The sequence below is a fragment of the Miscanthus floridulus genome, chromosome 4 (assembly GCF_019320115.1).
Source record: "Miscanthus floridulus cultivar M001 chromosome 4, ASM1932011v1, whole genome shotgun sequence".
Lineage (NCBI taxonomy): Eukaryota > Viridiplantae > Streptophyta > Magnoliopsida > Poales > Poaceae > Miscanthus > Miscanthus floridulus.
The window spans coordinates 5,786,615-5,804,579 of NC_089583.1; the positions used below are offsets into that span (position 1 = coordinate 5,786,615).

General features: G+C 43.2%; 1 protein-coding gene and 1 long non-coding RNA gene across 2 annotated transcripts; one reads left to right on the forward strand and one right to left on the reverse strand.

Moving 5' to 3' along the window:
* The first annotated feature begins 1,932 nt into the window (after window positions 1–1,932).
* Window positions 1,933–8,233, forward strand: LOC136549348 (homeobox protein rough sheath 1-like). Its single transcript, XM_066540596.1, has 5 exons — window positions 1,933–2,532; window positions 2,739–2,849; window positions 2,983–3,127; window positions 7,291–7,544; window positions 7,752–8,233. Exons 1-5 carry the CDS (start codon window positions 2,185–2,187, stop codon window positions 7,956–7,958), a joined length of 1,065 nt encoding a protein of 354 aa, XP_066396693.1. The 5' UTR covers window positions 1,933–2,184; the 3' UTR covers window positions 7,959–8,233.
* Window positions 8,234–10,572: 2,339 nt separating this feature from the next.
* Window positions 10,573–14,110, reverse strand: LOC136549350 (uncharacterized). Its single transcript, XR_010781882.1, has 4 exons — window positions 13,589–14,110; window positions 13,218–13,320; window positions 12,965–13,010; window positions 10,573–10,698 (listed from the first exon to the last, which is right to left on the reverse strand). It is a non-coding gene; the product is annotated as an uncharacterized lncRNA (long non-coding RNA).
* Between the last annotated feature and the right edge of the window lie 3,855 nt (window positions 14,111–17,965).

Consider the following 17,965-nt stretch of genomic DNA (forward strand, 5'->3'; position numbering starts at 1 on the left):
TCTCCCAGAATAAATCCCAGCGGTGAAAACTGAAAAGAGGACGACGGAACCGGTGAGAGAGAGCACATAACACACATGGACAATGCAGGGCGTTTCACGGAGGGCACACAACACACCGATGCAACTCGATCGACACGGACGAGAGAAGCAAGATGCGACACGTGCGAGTATGCGTCCTGTGATTTGTCCTGGTCTCCCCGGCTCGTCACTCCCGGCCGGCAAATGACATGACCTGGATGCAACAATTCACAACCCCAAAGGTGCCGGGACTCCCCCTCCACCCCCTAAACTCCAAACTCGGCAACAGCAAGAGGCCGTCCCTTGCAAAAAGTGTACCATGAAATAATACTACACCGATCATATATGCATGCACACATTCCTCAAGTAAAACCAGAAACCGTTTACCGCGGCCATAAAAAAATTCACATACTCATACGCCCTAAAATACAAGATATTCAACTATTTTAAGAGCAAAAAAGTGGCACGACAAAAAATTAAATTGCCCCTTACTAATTAGCTGGTTTGAATGTTTGATTGTTGCTCTTAAAAAAAATGTTTGTTAACTTGCTTAATTTTTTTTAGCAATATATAGTTTAAAAATACGTGCATGAATGTCACTGATTTCACACATGCACATGTTGTTTAAAAGATATACATAGATAAGATTTGAAAGGTAGGTATGCATATAAATTAGTGTATAATTACAAATTTTAAAGAGTTAAATACAACGGTAAACTCGTGGTCCTATGCCATTTAGATTCACGAACTCTCAAAATCAAAATTTGGCTCCTAAACTTGTTAAGTCATGCGTCCTAGTCCATACCCCTTCAGGTGTGTCTCCCCGTCGATGTGGCGATGTTTGCGTGGCACTATCTAGGATAAAATTTTACAAAGAAGACGCATCTTAAAATACAAGGTACTCCACCCATTTTAAAAGCAAATAAATAATACAACAAAAAAAATTTAACTTGCCCCTCGCTAATTAGTTGGTTTGAATGTTGACTTGCTTAATTTTTCTAGTAACATATATAGTTTAGAAATACATGTTTTATTTTCACTGATTCTCGGTAAAGTTGTTTCATTAATTTTTTTTATGAAATATGTTTTGATATTATATGTATTAGGATTCCTAGAAGCTAATACATTTATCTATAGAATTTGATCAAAGTCAAATTCATTTGTAAATAAAGCTAAAGTGAAGAGAAGGTATAATAATGATCGATTAATATTATATATTATTATATATAGATCCTTGACGAAATACTAGTACTCAACTAACGTCATGGCCACGGGACAGTTGCACCGTACTACTTCAGGCGCAACCCTAGGTCTCACCATAGCTTGCGACTTGTTAGCAAGTACAGCACACCGGCGGTGCTTGCGACTTGTAGCAAATATACACGTAGTATTGGTTATAAAAATGTCATTTTTCTTTTGCAAATTATGTTCCCCGTGATAACTATATTTTATACATTGATAAGTCAAATTTTACAAATTTAATCGGAAATTATTTAAACTTTTTACATGTTTAAGTATAAAACTTGTTTCGATAGATTCGTAGAGTCTTCAAGAATATGGATTCTTTACCAACAACAATGTATTATAAAAGAAATTAGTAGTCAAAATTGTTGTATTTTTAAGGTATAAAACTTGTTTTGTTTTACCTTTTTGTTTAACCTAGTCATGCATGGTCATGGTCTGATGGAGCAGCAGTGTACAGTATGTAGCTATACGTACGTGGATCTGCATACACGGATACGGCGGCATACGTCTGCTGCTGCTGAGCCTGAGCCTGAGCAGCTGGGAGGACGGAGGGGAGGCCCTCGTCTCCAGTGAGATTTGACGCGAGAAAAGGGGTCGCCACCAGCAAGCCATCCACATTCCACACAGGGCAGTCCGTCGCGCACACCTTTCCCTTCCGGCCTTCCCCCTCCCCCTTTCCCTCTCCTTCCCATTAATATCTAGCCGCACCTCCCCTCCCCCCTCTCTCTCCTCCTCCTCGTCCTCCTCCCCAAACTGTGAGCGAGAGTACGCTCCACGGCCGCCGCCATTAGTGGTGAGAGAGGGCCGGGAGAGAAGCTACAGGGACCGGACGCCTCCTTCCTTCCTGATCGGCGACCTCCGTTCGCTCCCTCGCTCGCTAGGGTTCCATCCATCCCGCCTGCCGTTCCTTCCTTTTCGTCCATGGATCAGAGCTTCGGGAATCTCGGGACCGGAGCTGGTGGGAGCAGCAGCGGGGGCTCCAACTCCAAGGCGGCGGCGGCGGCGGCGGTGTCGTCGTCCTCCTTCCTGCAGTTGCCGCTGTCGACGGCGGCGGCGGCGTCCCCCGCGTACTACGGCGCGCCGCTCGCGCTCCTGCACCACCACGCCGCCGCGGGCGGCCCTGCGTCGTCGCAGCAGCAGCAGTCGCCGTACGCCAACAAGCACGCCGGCGCCGAGATGTCGGCGGCGGAGGCCGAGGCCATCAAGGCCAAGATCGTGGCGCACCCGCAGTACTCGGCGCTCCTCGCCGCCTACCTCGACTGCCAGAAAGTACTGAGCTTGAGCTACCACCCTGGCTGGCATCACCGGCCGCCGGAAAAATCGCATCTTTTTATTATTTCTTGATTCGTCAAGCGAGATTTGCTTAATTTGATGCGTAATCTATCTATATCTATCCACGCCTGTCGCGTCCTCACGCTCACCCTCACAACATGACATGGTGGCTATGAAATGACGCACGCGCTGTGTGGTTGCAGGTGGGCGCGCCGCCGGACGTGCTGGAGAGGCTGACGGCCATGGCGGCGAAGCTGGACGCGCGCCCACCGGGCCGCCACGAGCCGCGCGACCCAGAGCTGGACCAGTTCATGGTCGGTCTCGGTCCCATCCCATCCCCGGTTCATCAATCCACCACACAGCAGCCTGCTTGTGCATCGATTTGCAGCGACTCTAACCTTATTCATTCTCATCTCTCTGCCAATCACATCACATGCTCTCCCGCAGGAGGCTTACTGCAACATGCTGGTCAAGTACCGGGAGGAGCTGACCCGGCCCATCGACGAGGCCATGGAGTTCCTCAAGCGGGTGGAGGCGCAGCTCGACTCCATCTCCGGCGGCGGCTCCTCCTCCGCGCGCCTCTCGCTCACCGGTAAGATAAAGATCGCCACATCATCGGATCGGAGGCGGAGCAGCAGCCGCAGCATCGTTTTGCTTTGCTTTATCTTCTTGCTGCTTGCTCGCTCCCTCCCTTCTCTCTTGCTGCTCCTACATGGCGGTGGTACGGGTGTTTTTATATATACTGGAGTTGAAAGAGGCTTGCCGCATTGGGTATGGTTGCTTCTGGATAGTGGGGGTGGTTGCTCTGGATCATTGCCATTGTGAGCTAACCAGACCTGGCCGCCCTCCTCGCCCTTCCCTCTCCATTACTTTAATCATCTCCTCCTAATTAAAAATTCAATTAACCATCAATCAGATAAGCTCCAGCACAGCACGAGCTAATAGTCTATTCACAAAAGCATTAGCGACGGGATTAGTCACTAAGTATCCAGCTTAGCTTTTGGTTGGCATCGAGGGCACAGTGAGGCGCCGTGTCGCATGGCCGGGCCGCCTCCTCTCGTTCCTCGCCATTGTTTAATCAGGCTCCGGTGACAGGCATTATCCTCTAATTATTTTTAATACCTGATGGATACTAGTTGATCCAGCACAAGCTTGGCCAGCTTTAAGATGAGATGAGCTCGCCGACATACGCCACGTCGCCACCTTGGCTTTTTTTTTCAATTCAACTGCTGGTCTGCTACACATGACAATTGACAAGTGACAGCAAGCTTGCTTGTGATGTTAATTAATTAATTTAGGGTTCCGAAGCAGGAGAATCCGGCTGTTTTGTTTCATCTCTGCACTGGAGTCTCCTACGCCTAGATCGATGCAGCTTCGTGTACTAGTATCTTTTTTTTTTCTTTGCCTTGTGTGTGTAGTCGTAGGTATAGCTGCGTCTACTCGTAGACGTACTGTAGCTAGCAGCATCCCATCTCTCCCGTCCCACACATCTCTTCTTTTCTTGCAGCTCTACTCCTAGATTAGAGACAGATCAGAGATGCATTGGGAAATGGCGCCATGGCTTCTTCTTCACCTGTCTCAACTGTAGCAACTTTGCTGGCAGACAGCAGTTCTGCTCTGGCCTGTAGCACGTAGTAGTACTCCTACTGCAATCGTGTTGGGTTCCAGTAGCAGTAGCGGCGGCAGCAGCCCAACCTGTGCGGCTGTGTTTGTGTGTGTGCGAGAGAGATGGTCGCCGTTCGTGTCTTCCGGGGGGTGCTGCCGGCCGCCTGTTTTGCAGCTGGACGTGCAGCTCAGGTACTACAGTGCATTTGCAGATTTGTGTTTAAGGTGCATGCTACACAGAGGTCCAGGGGGAGATCTGTGGAACTGTTCTACCACACTGGCTGTGCCAAGCTGTGTACAGGAGCATAGGCTCTTGTGTGGGTTGTAGTACATGTTCAGATGTTTCCCGCAACAGAAGTCACCAGACTTAGTTTCAAAAAAAAAAAAAAACAGACTCAGAAAACTGCTATGCTCCCAGCCTCAGCATAGGATGATTTAGTTTAGTTACACCTGTTTTTGTACTGTGAAATGGTAGGATCTAATTGGATTTGTGTTGGTTTTTTGTTTATCGTTGTAGTGTCAGATAAGGAGGTCAATTTAAGATTACTGCATTTGATCAAATAACAGATACAGGAAATCATCCACTGCTAGAGCTTGTTTTGTGACTAGGTTCAAATTTGCCATGTATAGTTCTAAGTATATATTAAGGCCTGTGAACTATTAACTCTCTGTTCCCAAATACAGTACAACTTGTTACAATAACATTTTTATAAAGTTTTCCTAAGTTATGGTTTAATTTTGCTCTGGTTTTTCAACAGCAAAAACAATAAAAAAATCAAGATCATTTTCATGTGAGTTACTAGTCAGATATTCTAATATGAAGCCAGCAATTATTCTCAAAGTTTACAAAAGCTTGGATGTCCACTTTTCCAAAAGTGCCAAGTGTATCTTCAATACAAATTCATGTACTTAATATTAGATGCTGAAATAGGAATATCCTGGTTCTTCCGTAAAGTTTCAGCATTTCCACCATTTCTGCTTTAACCATTCGAATAAATAGTAGATCTTATCTTGTGCATCTGATAATGCATTTTTTTGACGCTACAGATGTTTCATTTTTTATCCAAAAGTTGGAAAGTAACCATTCCTGTCCCAAAAATTCCATTCCCACATGCCCACATGGAGGGTTGTTTTTATGCATTCCTTTTTTATATAGAAGTATTGTTAGCAGGATTGATCATTTCTACTCATTTAGCAAGAAAGTGTATTAGCTATTATGTTAATTAATTGCTTGTTTTTTATTCGCTACTCCCTCCCTCTTGAAATATACAGGATCGAAGTTTGTCCTAAGTCAGTATCATAAGTTTGATCAAATCAGCATAATTGGATACACTATAAAAATATAGTTTCATAATTTACCTCTATTTTTCGAAAGGCGGCAAAAGCATAATTTACCTCTTTGATGTGATAAATATTAATGGTCATCTCTATATTTTTGGAAATTAGGATAGTCTGACTTTGAACAAAATTTGATCCCTTACTTTTTAGGATGTAGCGAGTATTGGTCATCCTGCACGCAAGGTATAAAATTAGCGAGTGACCATTTGGGCTCTGGTTTTACTTTTTGGTATGGATTAATGTATGAAACTAGCTTAAGAACGTTGATAAATGCGTACATATGTGTTGAAGTATAAGTGCACTGCCCACCTTTCCCACATGGCTTAGGATTTTAGGTGTAATTGGTTGGTGGTACATGCACATAGTATATATATCTGCCTCATTTGGAGGTTTCTGGCAAAGTTTCACTGCCATTTTATCAGAATACAAGCCATGTTTTGTATCTTATTATGATCTCAATTTTGAATTAAAAGCTTATAGTTTATGCAAACCAAATTGGTTGGTGTATAAGCTTTGCCCTTGTTTCCCTGCTATCTTGACACGATGTATAAAATGTCAATGCTAGCTCAGGTTTTATAATTATTGTGATGCATATGAAAAAAAGAGACTTCAGATATACAAAAAATTAAATAGTATCCATGGGAAAAATATGTGCAAGAACCACAGCTATTCTACTAAACATACACTGCGTACAATTTTTATAGTTCATGCCTGTTGAAAGACCACAAGATATCCCTTTCTGTAAAGTATCTTTCCTGTTTGTTAACAATACATGGAAAAAGGATGCATGAACTTTCCTTGTTGTGTACCATGTATAATATGATATTTTGTTATGATTCCATCATCGCGTGGCCAACAAATCCTGTCACTATAACCTTATTAAAGGATCCACTACTTTTTCTACTCATCATTTGAACTAAAGTTATGGTCATATATATCATTGTTTATTTTCAACATCATTATTCACTTACACCGCGACTGGGATACTTGTATTCCCCACCTTAAAAGTTTATTTATTGAATTACATTCGTCGCAGATAAGGATTAATGCAAGCAGTGTTTGAGAAAAAAAGGATTAATACAAGCAATAATTCACTTATTCTGGTGATGTTAGTGAACAATTGTCTGATTTTCTTTATATTTCCATTTCTGTTTTCCATGTATTCCCCTTCTTCAGATACATTATTACTTGGAACCTTTCTGTTTATAACCAAGAAAAACTGCTTTACATCTATTTAGTTTTTCTATGATTATTGTTTGACCTAAAATAGAATATGTTTGATGCAAAATGTATGTATAGAATGTTTATTACAGTTGAAAAGTTTTTACTATTTCTTGCTATTTTAATTTGCTCCCATTGATTTCTGACGATTCTGTTATCAGTTTTCTCTACAAAGTAGTGGTGAGTAGCGACATTGCATTATTTCATAGGTGTATCATGTAATGACTGGGCAGGTTCATGTAATGACAGGCCACAAATTTGTGGTCTTCACATTCTTGATTTCATCTGGTCTTGTTTATTTTATTGTTTCAATCCTATATTAAAAATCCTTATCCTGTCACTTCCATTGGCAATATATTCTACTAATTGAGACTGTAGCCACACTATTGCTGTTCTAAAATTCCACTGTTCGACCTACCCGAGCATTCCAGAATGGATATAATTCTTTACATACAGTTATGGGCTCTCTGATGTGCTCACTTGATTGGTAGCAGTCCAGCATGGCCGAGACTGAAATACTTTGAAATTTTGACTGAATAAACCTCTGGACTGAAAACATGTGACCTTACCAAAAACTATTTTTGTCTGCAGATGGTAAATCAGAAGGGGTTGGCTCTTCTGAAGATGACATGGATCCAAGCGGCCGTGAGAATGATCCACCGGAGATTGACCCACGAGCGGAGGATAAGGAGCTCAAGTACCAGCTCCTAAAGAAGTACAGTGGCTACTTGAGCAGCCTCAGGCAAGAGTTTTCCAAGAAAAAGAAGAAAGGGAAGCTCCCAAAGGAGGCCAGGCAGAAACTGCTCCACTGGTGGGAGCTGCACTACAAGTGGCCTTACCCTTCAGTAAGATATCTCCCATACCTTATTAATGCTTGCTCGTATGTGTAAACACAATACCATTGTCTGTCTGTATTCTGTACAATGACAAAAGGATAACTGATTTCTGTGCAACATTAACACTACTTCAGAATTATGGAAAAATAGTGAGGAAGAATCATAAACTGAACCTGCATATATAACATTGTTACTGAACTAATGTTGTTCGAGCAGGAGACGGAGAAGATTGCGCTTGCAGAGTCAACAGGCCTGGACCAGAAGCAGATCAACAACTGGTTCATCAACCAGAGGAAACGGCATTGGAAGCCGTCAGAGGACATGCCTTTCGTGATGATGGAAGGCTTCCACCCGCAGAACGCTGCTGCGCTGTACATGGACGGCCCGTTCATGGCTGATGGCATGTACCGCCTTGGTTCATGAACTGCCATGGACTGGACTGTCCAACCATTGGACCGTCGAAATGTTTCTTTGTACCAGGAAGGATGCGTTGCAATGTAAGGACATTGTTATGGAATTTTTGTTACTGTTTTCCGCTGATTGCCAAGGTCGGTCGCTCTAGTGTCTATGGCTTGTAGTTCTGTAATGTTGTTAATTTCCGCTTGACGGCTTGTAATCTAGGTGTATTTCGAACTTGATTGTCCGTGCAAGTACCCTGGTGATTAATTCGGCATTCAGTCGCCTGTTGGTATGATTGTATGGTTCAGATTGGCGGAACATGCATTTTAAAGGCGTGGCCTGTCTGAATCAAAAAAGATGTCTTGTCCTTCAGCAGATACATACTCCTACATATCGATGGTTTTACAATGAATGAACTGTAGATTACTTAACATCTCCGTTCTGCATTCACTTTATTTGAAGCTCTGAAGATCCACACAAAGTTGACAACGTTCATGCATGTCGTGCTGGCGTTTCTTTCGTGGATCTGAATGTGGTACTGCATGTCTGCATTGTGTCTGCAATGCTATTCTTGTGCTGGCTGTACTGTACTGCTGCTGCAGTTGGCTACTACACTGAATTGAAGTAAAAGTGAATTGGGCGTCTTTCTTCATCAGCCTTGTGAAAAATGTCTTGCCTGCTGAATGCTGATAGCGTGTGGATGAGAAACTCTAGCCAAGAAATTAGCCTAAACAAAAACCAAAAAAGATCAGTCAGTCAAAGATATAGAAAACAAATAAATATGGTTAAAAGTGGTTTATCATTTTGGGCAAGGGAGCATGGGGCAAATAGATTTTCAAAGGCAGTAGGGTCTGACGAGGGAGAGGAGGATCAGAGGAAACATGCATGCATATTCATGGCACTGGCAGTACCTCTGCAACGAGATTGAACAGTGTCCCGATCATGGCGACCATGTACAAGATTCCACGGGAGCAGTGGCCGTTCCACGAACGAATCAATGAGACGAAATGCTGTCCGGCAATCACTGGCGTTATTGCAGCGTATTGCCTGGAGAATCATTCCGCTGTCGCAGACTCGCAGTGGCCACGGACCTAACCTAACCAGAAATCATGGATCCATCCATTCATGTTCAGGTGTATAATATATCCCTCTCATGGCATGCATGAATGTTGGCTGCGATCGAGCTGTTTGTTGGAGTGAGCTGTTTGCTTTGTGAGGAAAGGAAAGATCGGGTGGCCACTGCTGCCCCGGTTACTGTTTGCTACTGCTTCAGTTCAGCTCTGTTGAGTTCACCAACAATAGTACCTGTGGTACTTGGGTGACAGTAACACAGGAGCTAGTGCAGTGCAGTGCCTACAATGGACAGGCACGTTCCAACTCCCTGGACCTGGATCCACAGGCAGCATACTCATCGAATGCAGATGCAGATGCAGATGCAGATGCACACGCTGTCTTGCCTTGCCTGACAGGCAGAAAGCAAAATGCTGGCGTTCCATGACGAGGACTGCAATGCAAACTGTAACTAAAAAGCTACTAGGATCCACGCTCGGTCGCACTGTTGAAAGCCCAGTGTGCTCCCCAACAACTGACGGTTGAAACATGCTGTAAAAGGATGATGACGCCGAGATGCTGCGCTGCGCATGACCATTCGCTGATGCGTCGCCGTTCATAGTACGTGCTGCGTGCCGGGACAGTAGGAAAGCTACGGCCGGGCCGGGGCAGGCAAGTGGCTGCCGTTGCCTTGCCTGCCCTGCTGGGACGGGCAGGCAAGGCATGCATATCCATCGAGAGCCAGGCAGCCTCGCACAGATATGGAGCAGTAGTTAGACGGGCCGTCGTGTCAGAGCACCACAAATATAAATATATATATATATATATATATATATATATATATATATATATATATATATATATATATATATATATATATATATATATATTACTCAAGATCGACCAAATCTTTCTGCAACAACAGCCACCGGCTTCCTTGTTACTGTTACTCTTCCTCTTTTTTCTCTTCTGGGCAGAGTTGATCTGCTGATGGCAACTGTTGTCGGCAGCAGTAGAGCTAGCTCTATATATATATATATATATATATATATATATATATATAAAGAGAGAGAGAGAGAGTGGGTGTACGCATGGTGATGGCGTGTGATTGAGGACTGTCCATCACTGCTCACACTACACCACAACACCAAGATTAGCGATAGATGGTCCGACGCTAAAAGCGGCTACAGCGACAGACAATCTGACGTTAAAAAGTTATAGCGACAAACTTCTGTAGACGGTGTAAGTTCTGTCACTAAAAATCTTTAGCGTTAGATAATACTTTTAGCGACAAACAGTTTGCTGCCTGAATATTTATAGCGCGACAGATAATCCATTGCTAGTTTTTAGCGATAGATGCTTTGTTACCAAGCATATACCGACGGATCATCCAATAGCCCATGTATTTATAGCGACAGATGGTTCAACACAATATAAATATAAAAAAAATACAATGAGAAAACATGTAGCACATATCACATATCATTCCTAGATTCAAGCTTAATATAGTGTCCACATGTCACATAAAGGTACACAAACACATATATTACATAGATAGAGGTCAATACATGTTACATCCAATTTGTCTTATGCTTGTGTACATCATCCAGCAAAGTGAAGCACCAAAAGAGTTACATGAGTGCACATCTTTAATAATCCATGTCTTATCCATAAGTCTTCGCAGCGAGCAAATTTCAGATTATATTTGTTCACACTACAAAATTTCATAACAGAGAGCAATTAGAAATAAGATCAGCAACTGACAACTAACATTTGCATTGCCACTTGGCCACAACACCTCTTCATTTTCTCAAAGTTCAGCTAGGCGCTAGGCGGAATCTAGGCGCTGACCCATTGCCTAGCGCCTAGTCGGGAGTACTCAGTCCTAGACGCTCCTAGGCGTTTTGGCAATATAGCCATAAATTATATATATATATATATTATGTATATAACTACTATATATGAGTCACAGTAAGTATAAAAAGAGGGCCAGTATAACTACTATATATTATTTTAAAACAACAGCTCAGAGCAGTATATGGATTTTTTTAGCAAACTCAGAGCAGTATATAAATAATAATAAAGAAAAAGGAAAGGAAAAAAGAAAAAGAAAGGAGGAGTAAGAAGTGGCCTGGCCCAGCCCACGTGCACCAAGCAGCCCATGTGCCCCTCACCCTACACTGCTCCGCCCACCGCAACTCTCTTTGACTTCCGCCTCCGCCCATCTCTCTGTCTCTTCCCTCCCGTTACCTCTGCCTCCGCCCACCTCTCTCTCTCTCTCTCTCTCTCTCTCTCGATGGTGGAAGAGGAACAGAGGAGGTGGGATGCTGCAGGCCAGCGCTGATTGGGGAAAGACGACCGTGGCCCGCAGGCGGCCGCTCCTTGCCGCGGCCCACACAGGCGGCCGCACAGCTTGACGGCGTCGGTCGGCAACTTCTCCCGTCGGCGCGGGCGAGCTGCGGCTTCTTGTTCCCCTCCCGCTCTCCCGACGGGTGTGGAATCTCCCGTGCGCCTGCTCTCTCCCTCCCGCTCTCCTGCTCATCTCGCGCGCCTACGCGCCTCGTCCGCGCCCGCCTAGCGCGCCTCCGCGCCGCCTAGCGCCGCGATGCGCGACTATGCCGCTAGTCGCGGCGACGGGCTTCGCCCAGCAACTAGGCGCGCGTAGTCGCCGCCTAGCCGAATTTTGCATTTTTTTTATAAAAAATGGCATGGCTTTGCATATATGCGACCATATAAAAAAACTCATGCTTCCATGCGCAAAGACGACAAACTTAGGATACTATCATGCTAGAATAGAAGTTCCGCCATTATTTTGAGTTCAAGGCCGAGCAAGCAACACAAGTAGAAAGCAGCAACTATACATAGAAGAATAAATGTGGAAGCCAAGTGCGATAGAGATGGAACACTCTGCTCCTCTGTGTGTGGTGTACCAGAAAGTGTGCCACTACTCAAAGTTGTATTTTTCTCAAAATCAAAATAAACAGTTTTGACACATGTTGCAACTTTTGTGTACGGTGTACCAAAAAGTGTGCCACTACTCAATGTAGTGATTGCATCTTCCACATAGTCCCCTTAGAGCATTGGACTTTCAGACTGCAATATATTATTTTTCTCAAAATCAAATAACCGTTTTGACACATGCTGCAAACTCAGATTACATACTGAAATTAAACACATAGCGGACTGATAGCTGCAGCAGCTACTACAAATCAACTTATATCTTAGTTACTAATGCACATATGCAGAAAAAGGACATTGTTTGGAGGTCCAACACTAAAGACAGTAGTTTAGCATAAGAAATTTGAGATATCTAAGAAGTCAATTGAGCTTACCTTCACTGTTATTGGCTTACTACTTCCCATTCAAACAGGGTCTTGACTCCTAAAGACAGTGGTTCACTAGAAGTTTGGAGCATCCCCTGGGGCTTTATGATGTCCCTCATCAGTATTAAGAGCTTGTGATCTAAATAAAATATTGTAAGAAAATCTTAGAACATGAGGTAATGAATGTTATAAGAGATATTATTATTTTAAATCATGACTTGCTAAAAATACAGATTAGTCCTAGAACTTTTAAAAAATGTATACTTGGTTACAAATTTTACCTTTTAGTCATGGTGAGTGATAATGACCTAAACTAACTATTTTGTCCTTTTTATGCATTTAAATAGAAGAAACATTCAACAAGGTAATGCTCATTTAGCTAGTCTAATCTATTTTTCTGAAAAATGTAGGTCATATTTCAGCATTTTGTAAATGTTTGTGCTTATATATCTGGTTTGTGCCTAGTAGTAATTTCAGCTAAGAGAAAAAGGATAGAGAAGCTCTGCTCTTATTCAGATAAACAAAACTCTAGTTGTTGAACTGCATGTGTTGCTCACATTATTGGTCACTGGATGGACTTTGGAATCATTGTACTACTCTGCTACAGCTGTCACTAGATTTGTACACAGTTTGAATGTAAATTTTAGAGACATATACCTGCAGTGCCCTTGAGAGGTCCAGATGCCTTCTTGCAAACCTTCATCTATCACAAATATGTTTAATTAGGAACATTGGTCATACATCACAGATCAAACGAAAATGAAAATTATGTCAAGTCTATTTTACCACTATCTGTACTATTTTACCATCTAAAAAGAAATAGCTACAAATATTTAAACACTACACGTGACTTAGCCATGCTTGGTTTAGAGTTCACTTTGAACTCTGAATAATGATTACTGCTACTGACCATTAGCCATGCTTGGTTCAGAGTTCAAACTTCAGAGAACAATAGTCCGGCTGGCTCCTACCTCTGCCTGAGCTGGTGCTTGACCTTGACGTGTTGCTGCCTACTGCAGTTTAGACAAAACAGACAAACTGTTGTTACATCATAGAACTGAATTGGAGAAAAAAATAATATTGTTCCCACTATGCTCTAGTTTCAGAAACGATACAGGACACAAGCTGCACATCCAAATTATTAAAAAACCAGCAGTTTACTTAATGCCTAAACTGTGTTGCAAAATAACTCGGAACCAAGGTAGGCAAACAACTAAGCCAAGTTAAAGGTTTTAAACTAAACTGATAGCAGCATGAAAATTGCTTGCAAGTGACAATTACCTTCACTGTTGCATTCCAAATAAGATAACCGAGTTGCTAGAAGTAACGTGCTGCAGTTTTGCAAATTTAAGAATAGAGCCAAACTCTGTAGTTGCAAAGCTGATCACGGTCGAGAAAGCAGACAGCTACAGCTGTTGTTATTAAAGAATAGCTTCTATTGTTGATATGAATATCAAGGCTGCCAGCTGGAACAATTTTGTGCTCACTGCCGATGGGCTGACCTGCTGCACAGAAACAAATTCGGAGCAACAGTCAGCCACGCACTAGAGAGGAAGCTGCAAAGCTGTCGACAGAAAAAACGAGAACATCTGCTGCCGTTTGCTACTGCAATAGAGTCAGAGACCCGGCACAACCAAGAAATCAAGAGCAGCTCAAGCTGCAGCTGCTGGTTTGCACCGAACAACAGCTTGGAGAGAACAACATGGCCTAAACAGCCTAAATTCAACTGGCAGTACATATATAATTACCTTTGGTCTTTGGTTCAGTAAAAGGGATAAAGGAGCATAGATATATTATTCAAAACAAGAAAAGTACGAATGCATTCTAATTTTAGTATAAGGCAATTAGCAAAATATATTCATTATGCACATCCATCATTGTGAATTTTTCTACTTATATATGTGATACTATATATTCCACTCATCCTACAACCAAAGAAGATAACAGACATAAGTCATTCCCACTTTTATAATTTAGAGTACAATTCAATCAGCCTGGGATAAGCATATTTGTGTATGGACCTATGCTGCCTCTGTTTGTTGATTATTTCTCTATGGTTGCTTCCCAGACATGTACTCATGTATTAGAGAATGGAAAATTATTGATATTTTTATTCTGGTGACCATAACAGCTACATGAACTGCTGCAGGGACCAAGCCAACTAAACAAAGAAAAAATAACAGTAGTTCTGAACCAGAAAGCTGAACGAACCACTGCAGTTTAACTCTGAACACATGTCCTCATTGAGCTCCAAAAATAAACCTGCAGGCTGAAAGATAATTCCGCTACTGAAAGAGAAGCTGTAACACCTCGGTGTTAAGCATGCATTAACATTTTGCAAATTAAGAGCATAATCACCATCATGCATTCATAAGCATGACATGAAATATAGGATTGAAACATATGTGTTGCATAGTTTTATTTTGATAGATTGGATGCTATATTTCTTTTGCCATGTGTGAACCTTGATTGATCACTTAGACAACTTAGAAGTAATTATAATGTAATTTGGAGCAAAATGTATACTAAAAGTTTTCTCAAGTTTTGCTTGTAAAAATAATCTTCTAGAATAGGGTTTTGATTTAAATTAACTTTAAATCTATAGTTCAAAATCTAATTGGGTTTTGACCTTACTCCTTTTGGCAAAGTTGTAGAGTACATTTTTTGAACAACTTTTATTTTGGGTCCAACTTTTGAAATTACTTTGAAAAGGTTTAAAAATTCATTTGAATGAATTTGGGGAAGAAAATAAAAAGGAAAGATCACATTTTCACTTAATAGGCCGCCGCCTCCCTTCTAGGCCCGCTCGTAGATTCGGCCCGCAGCGCCCGCCCTCCGCGCTCGCGCTCCCACTCCCGCGCCGCTGCCACTGCCCCGCGTCTGGCCCAGTGTCGCTTCGCTGGCCCTAGGCCCACTGCCGTGTCGCTCCCATGCGCGTGATCGCGCCTGCGCCTCGCCTTCCCCGCCTGCCCGGCCGCCACGCGGCGTCCGTACACCTGGCTGGCGAAGGGTGGTGCTCCGACCAGCAGCTCGGCTCAAGAGCAGACTAGACCTGCGCTCCACCCATGCTCCTCTCACTTGCTGCCTTGTCCCCCTAGCCTCTCGCTCAGTAGCAGCAGTGCAGCGGCCGTCTAGCCACCGCACACGCAGCTCCCTCAGCCGGAGTTGGCTCGTTCAGGCCACTGAAGCTCGCCATCGACCACTCCATCTCGCCCTGAGCTCCTCCTCCACCTCGTGCATCCCATGCTAGCACCTTCTCACCGTGGTAAGGATGAGTCATCGGTAATCGCTCGCCGGAGCTAGGACGAGTTCACTGCTCCGTGGACCTCGCCCCTCCGTCCTCCTTCTCGCCTCCTTTTTATGCGCACAAGCACCGCACGAACACGGGATAGCTCTCAAGCCACTTCCCGCGCCACCTCTCGGCCGGAGATGGCCAGCCAACGGTGAGCCGGGCCACCACACCGCCATGGATGCCGATGAGCTTGCTCCCGAGCTCCACTAGCCCCGATAGATCCACCGGTAGGTTTGCCTTGGCACGGTGGTCACATGGGTGGTGACCTCGTCGCCGGCCACCTCGTCGATGGCGAGCTCACGCCGGTCAGCACCGCCTCCCCTGCAGCGGGTGGCTGGTAGTTGGGGCCGGCTGACCCGCGGGGGCCCGCTGTCAGCACCTCGGCGTGAACCTGGGTGCACTGCACTGGGTGCACCCAGCGTTTTCAACGGCTGGATTTTCGTTTTAAAAGAAAAAGATTTCTGGAAAATGCTTTTAAAGGATTCTACAATACATAGTTGCTGCTGTGGTGCCCCAATTTTGGTGAAACAAATTTCTATATGCTTCTTATTCTTAGATCTACAGTAGAAAAGTATTGCATGTGGTTTTTGTGATACTTTTGTATATGGTTTTATTTAATTCTTGTATTTGTTGTTGTCTTAGAAAATGTCTAGTAAATAGAATAATTATCAAAAAAATATGGTTCCAGTTTTGTTAATCTCCTTTAGTGATGTACTTTGTAGGAAAAATATATGTCATGCATGTTCTGTAGAGAAATATTGATGTGTAGTTCAAGTGCCTTTAATTGATGATTTTTGTTATTTTGATAGAGAGCAAAAATTGTATAAAACATGTGTATGATAATTCTTGTACAGTGATTGTATGTTATGTAAATCATGGGAAAAATACCAAATCTATTGTTTGACACTTTTCATAGTACAAAGTATTTTCATGCTTAATTATCAACCATAGCTTGTCATTTTTGTGTAGGCTGTTATACTTATCCACATGCAATGAAAATTTTATGGTAGACTAATTATTGGCTAAGGAAGCTACTGTAATTTTCTCATAATTTTATGATGCTACCAAAATATATGTTGCTGTTGTAGCCCTAGTTTAAAATGAAGGTTAAATAATCTTCTTTAATGCATGTTTAGTTAATAATGTTTGCTTTGGTGTATCTTTGAAGCATCTTAGCTTGCTGTGGTGACTTGGCATGTTAGTACAGTGGTTGTAGTAGTAGTATAGTAGTACATGTTCTTGGATGATGTTGGCTACCTTGTAGAAGAGCTTTACTTCTACTATGTCCAATAAAGTTAAACATGTTCATCTACATTCCATGCATCATGATCATTACATGTCATCTCTCCGATGCACCTATGCATGAGCACTTATACATCTGCATCATACAGGATCAGCAGGAGGAGTTGCTAGTAGCAGTTCAGGAAGAGCAGACCGGGACAGATCCACAAGAAATCTAGGCACAGGAGGTGCCAGAGGAAGAGGAGCAAGGAGAGGACTTGCCCGAGTGCGTGGATCATCAACCTAGTTCGTTCGAACGAGGCAAGCCCCAGAGCATTCTAAGTCTCCTACTTTATAAAAGCAATTCTTTCTATATATGAGTTTATATATTGTTGCATTAAGTTGTAGGAGTTGATTGAAACCGTTGATGCATTTATTACTATCCTTGCCTACCTTATTACCTTTTTACCCTGTTAGGTCAGGGATCGAATAACTGCTTAGCCTTGCTTAGACCGGTAGCGATCGGTGATTTCCGGTCACCTACATTTATAGGTGGTTACTAGAAGAATGTAGCTATGGAAAGAATGATATCCTAGAATTAACCATGTGTGATGGATAATTGGAGACCGGACGGAAAAGTTGGAGGCAACCAGATAGGGTTCTGGGGTGCTGTTAGTTTTTCGTCTGTGTCGATTAAGGACCGATCGTTGCTCGTCCCTCTTGTCATGTTGAACGTATGCCTCACATTTAGCTGGCCGAATAAAGTACCTTTCGACCGCGAAGCTAGTGACACTATTTGAGCTAGGATAAACTCGGATTGGTAGACTGGTGCTGAAGGGGGTATGACGGGGACACGAAGAGTGAGCCCAAGGTGCGTCCTGGCTGTCGGGCGGTCCCTGGGTAGTGCGGTCCATGACTGTTATCCCAGCGGCTACTTGGAAAGTGTCATTAGTGATCTGTAGCTCACTTGATCGGTGAGTGTGGTTTGTGTGAGGAATAAATCACCAGCTGGTTAGGAATCGATTCGAATCGCCATCGCTCCTAGATAGTGAGCACTTGACTCGAGCTACAACATCGTAGTAATTATGATGGAACACTGATGGTTATCTAGATGGTATGGGATATGCTAAATCTAAGTTGGTAAC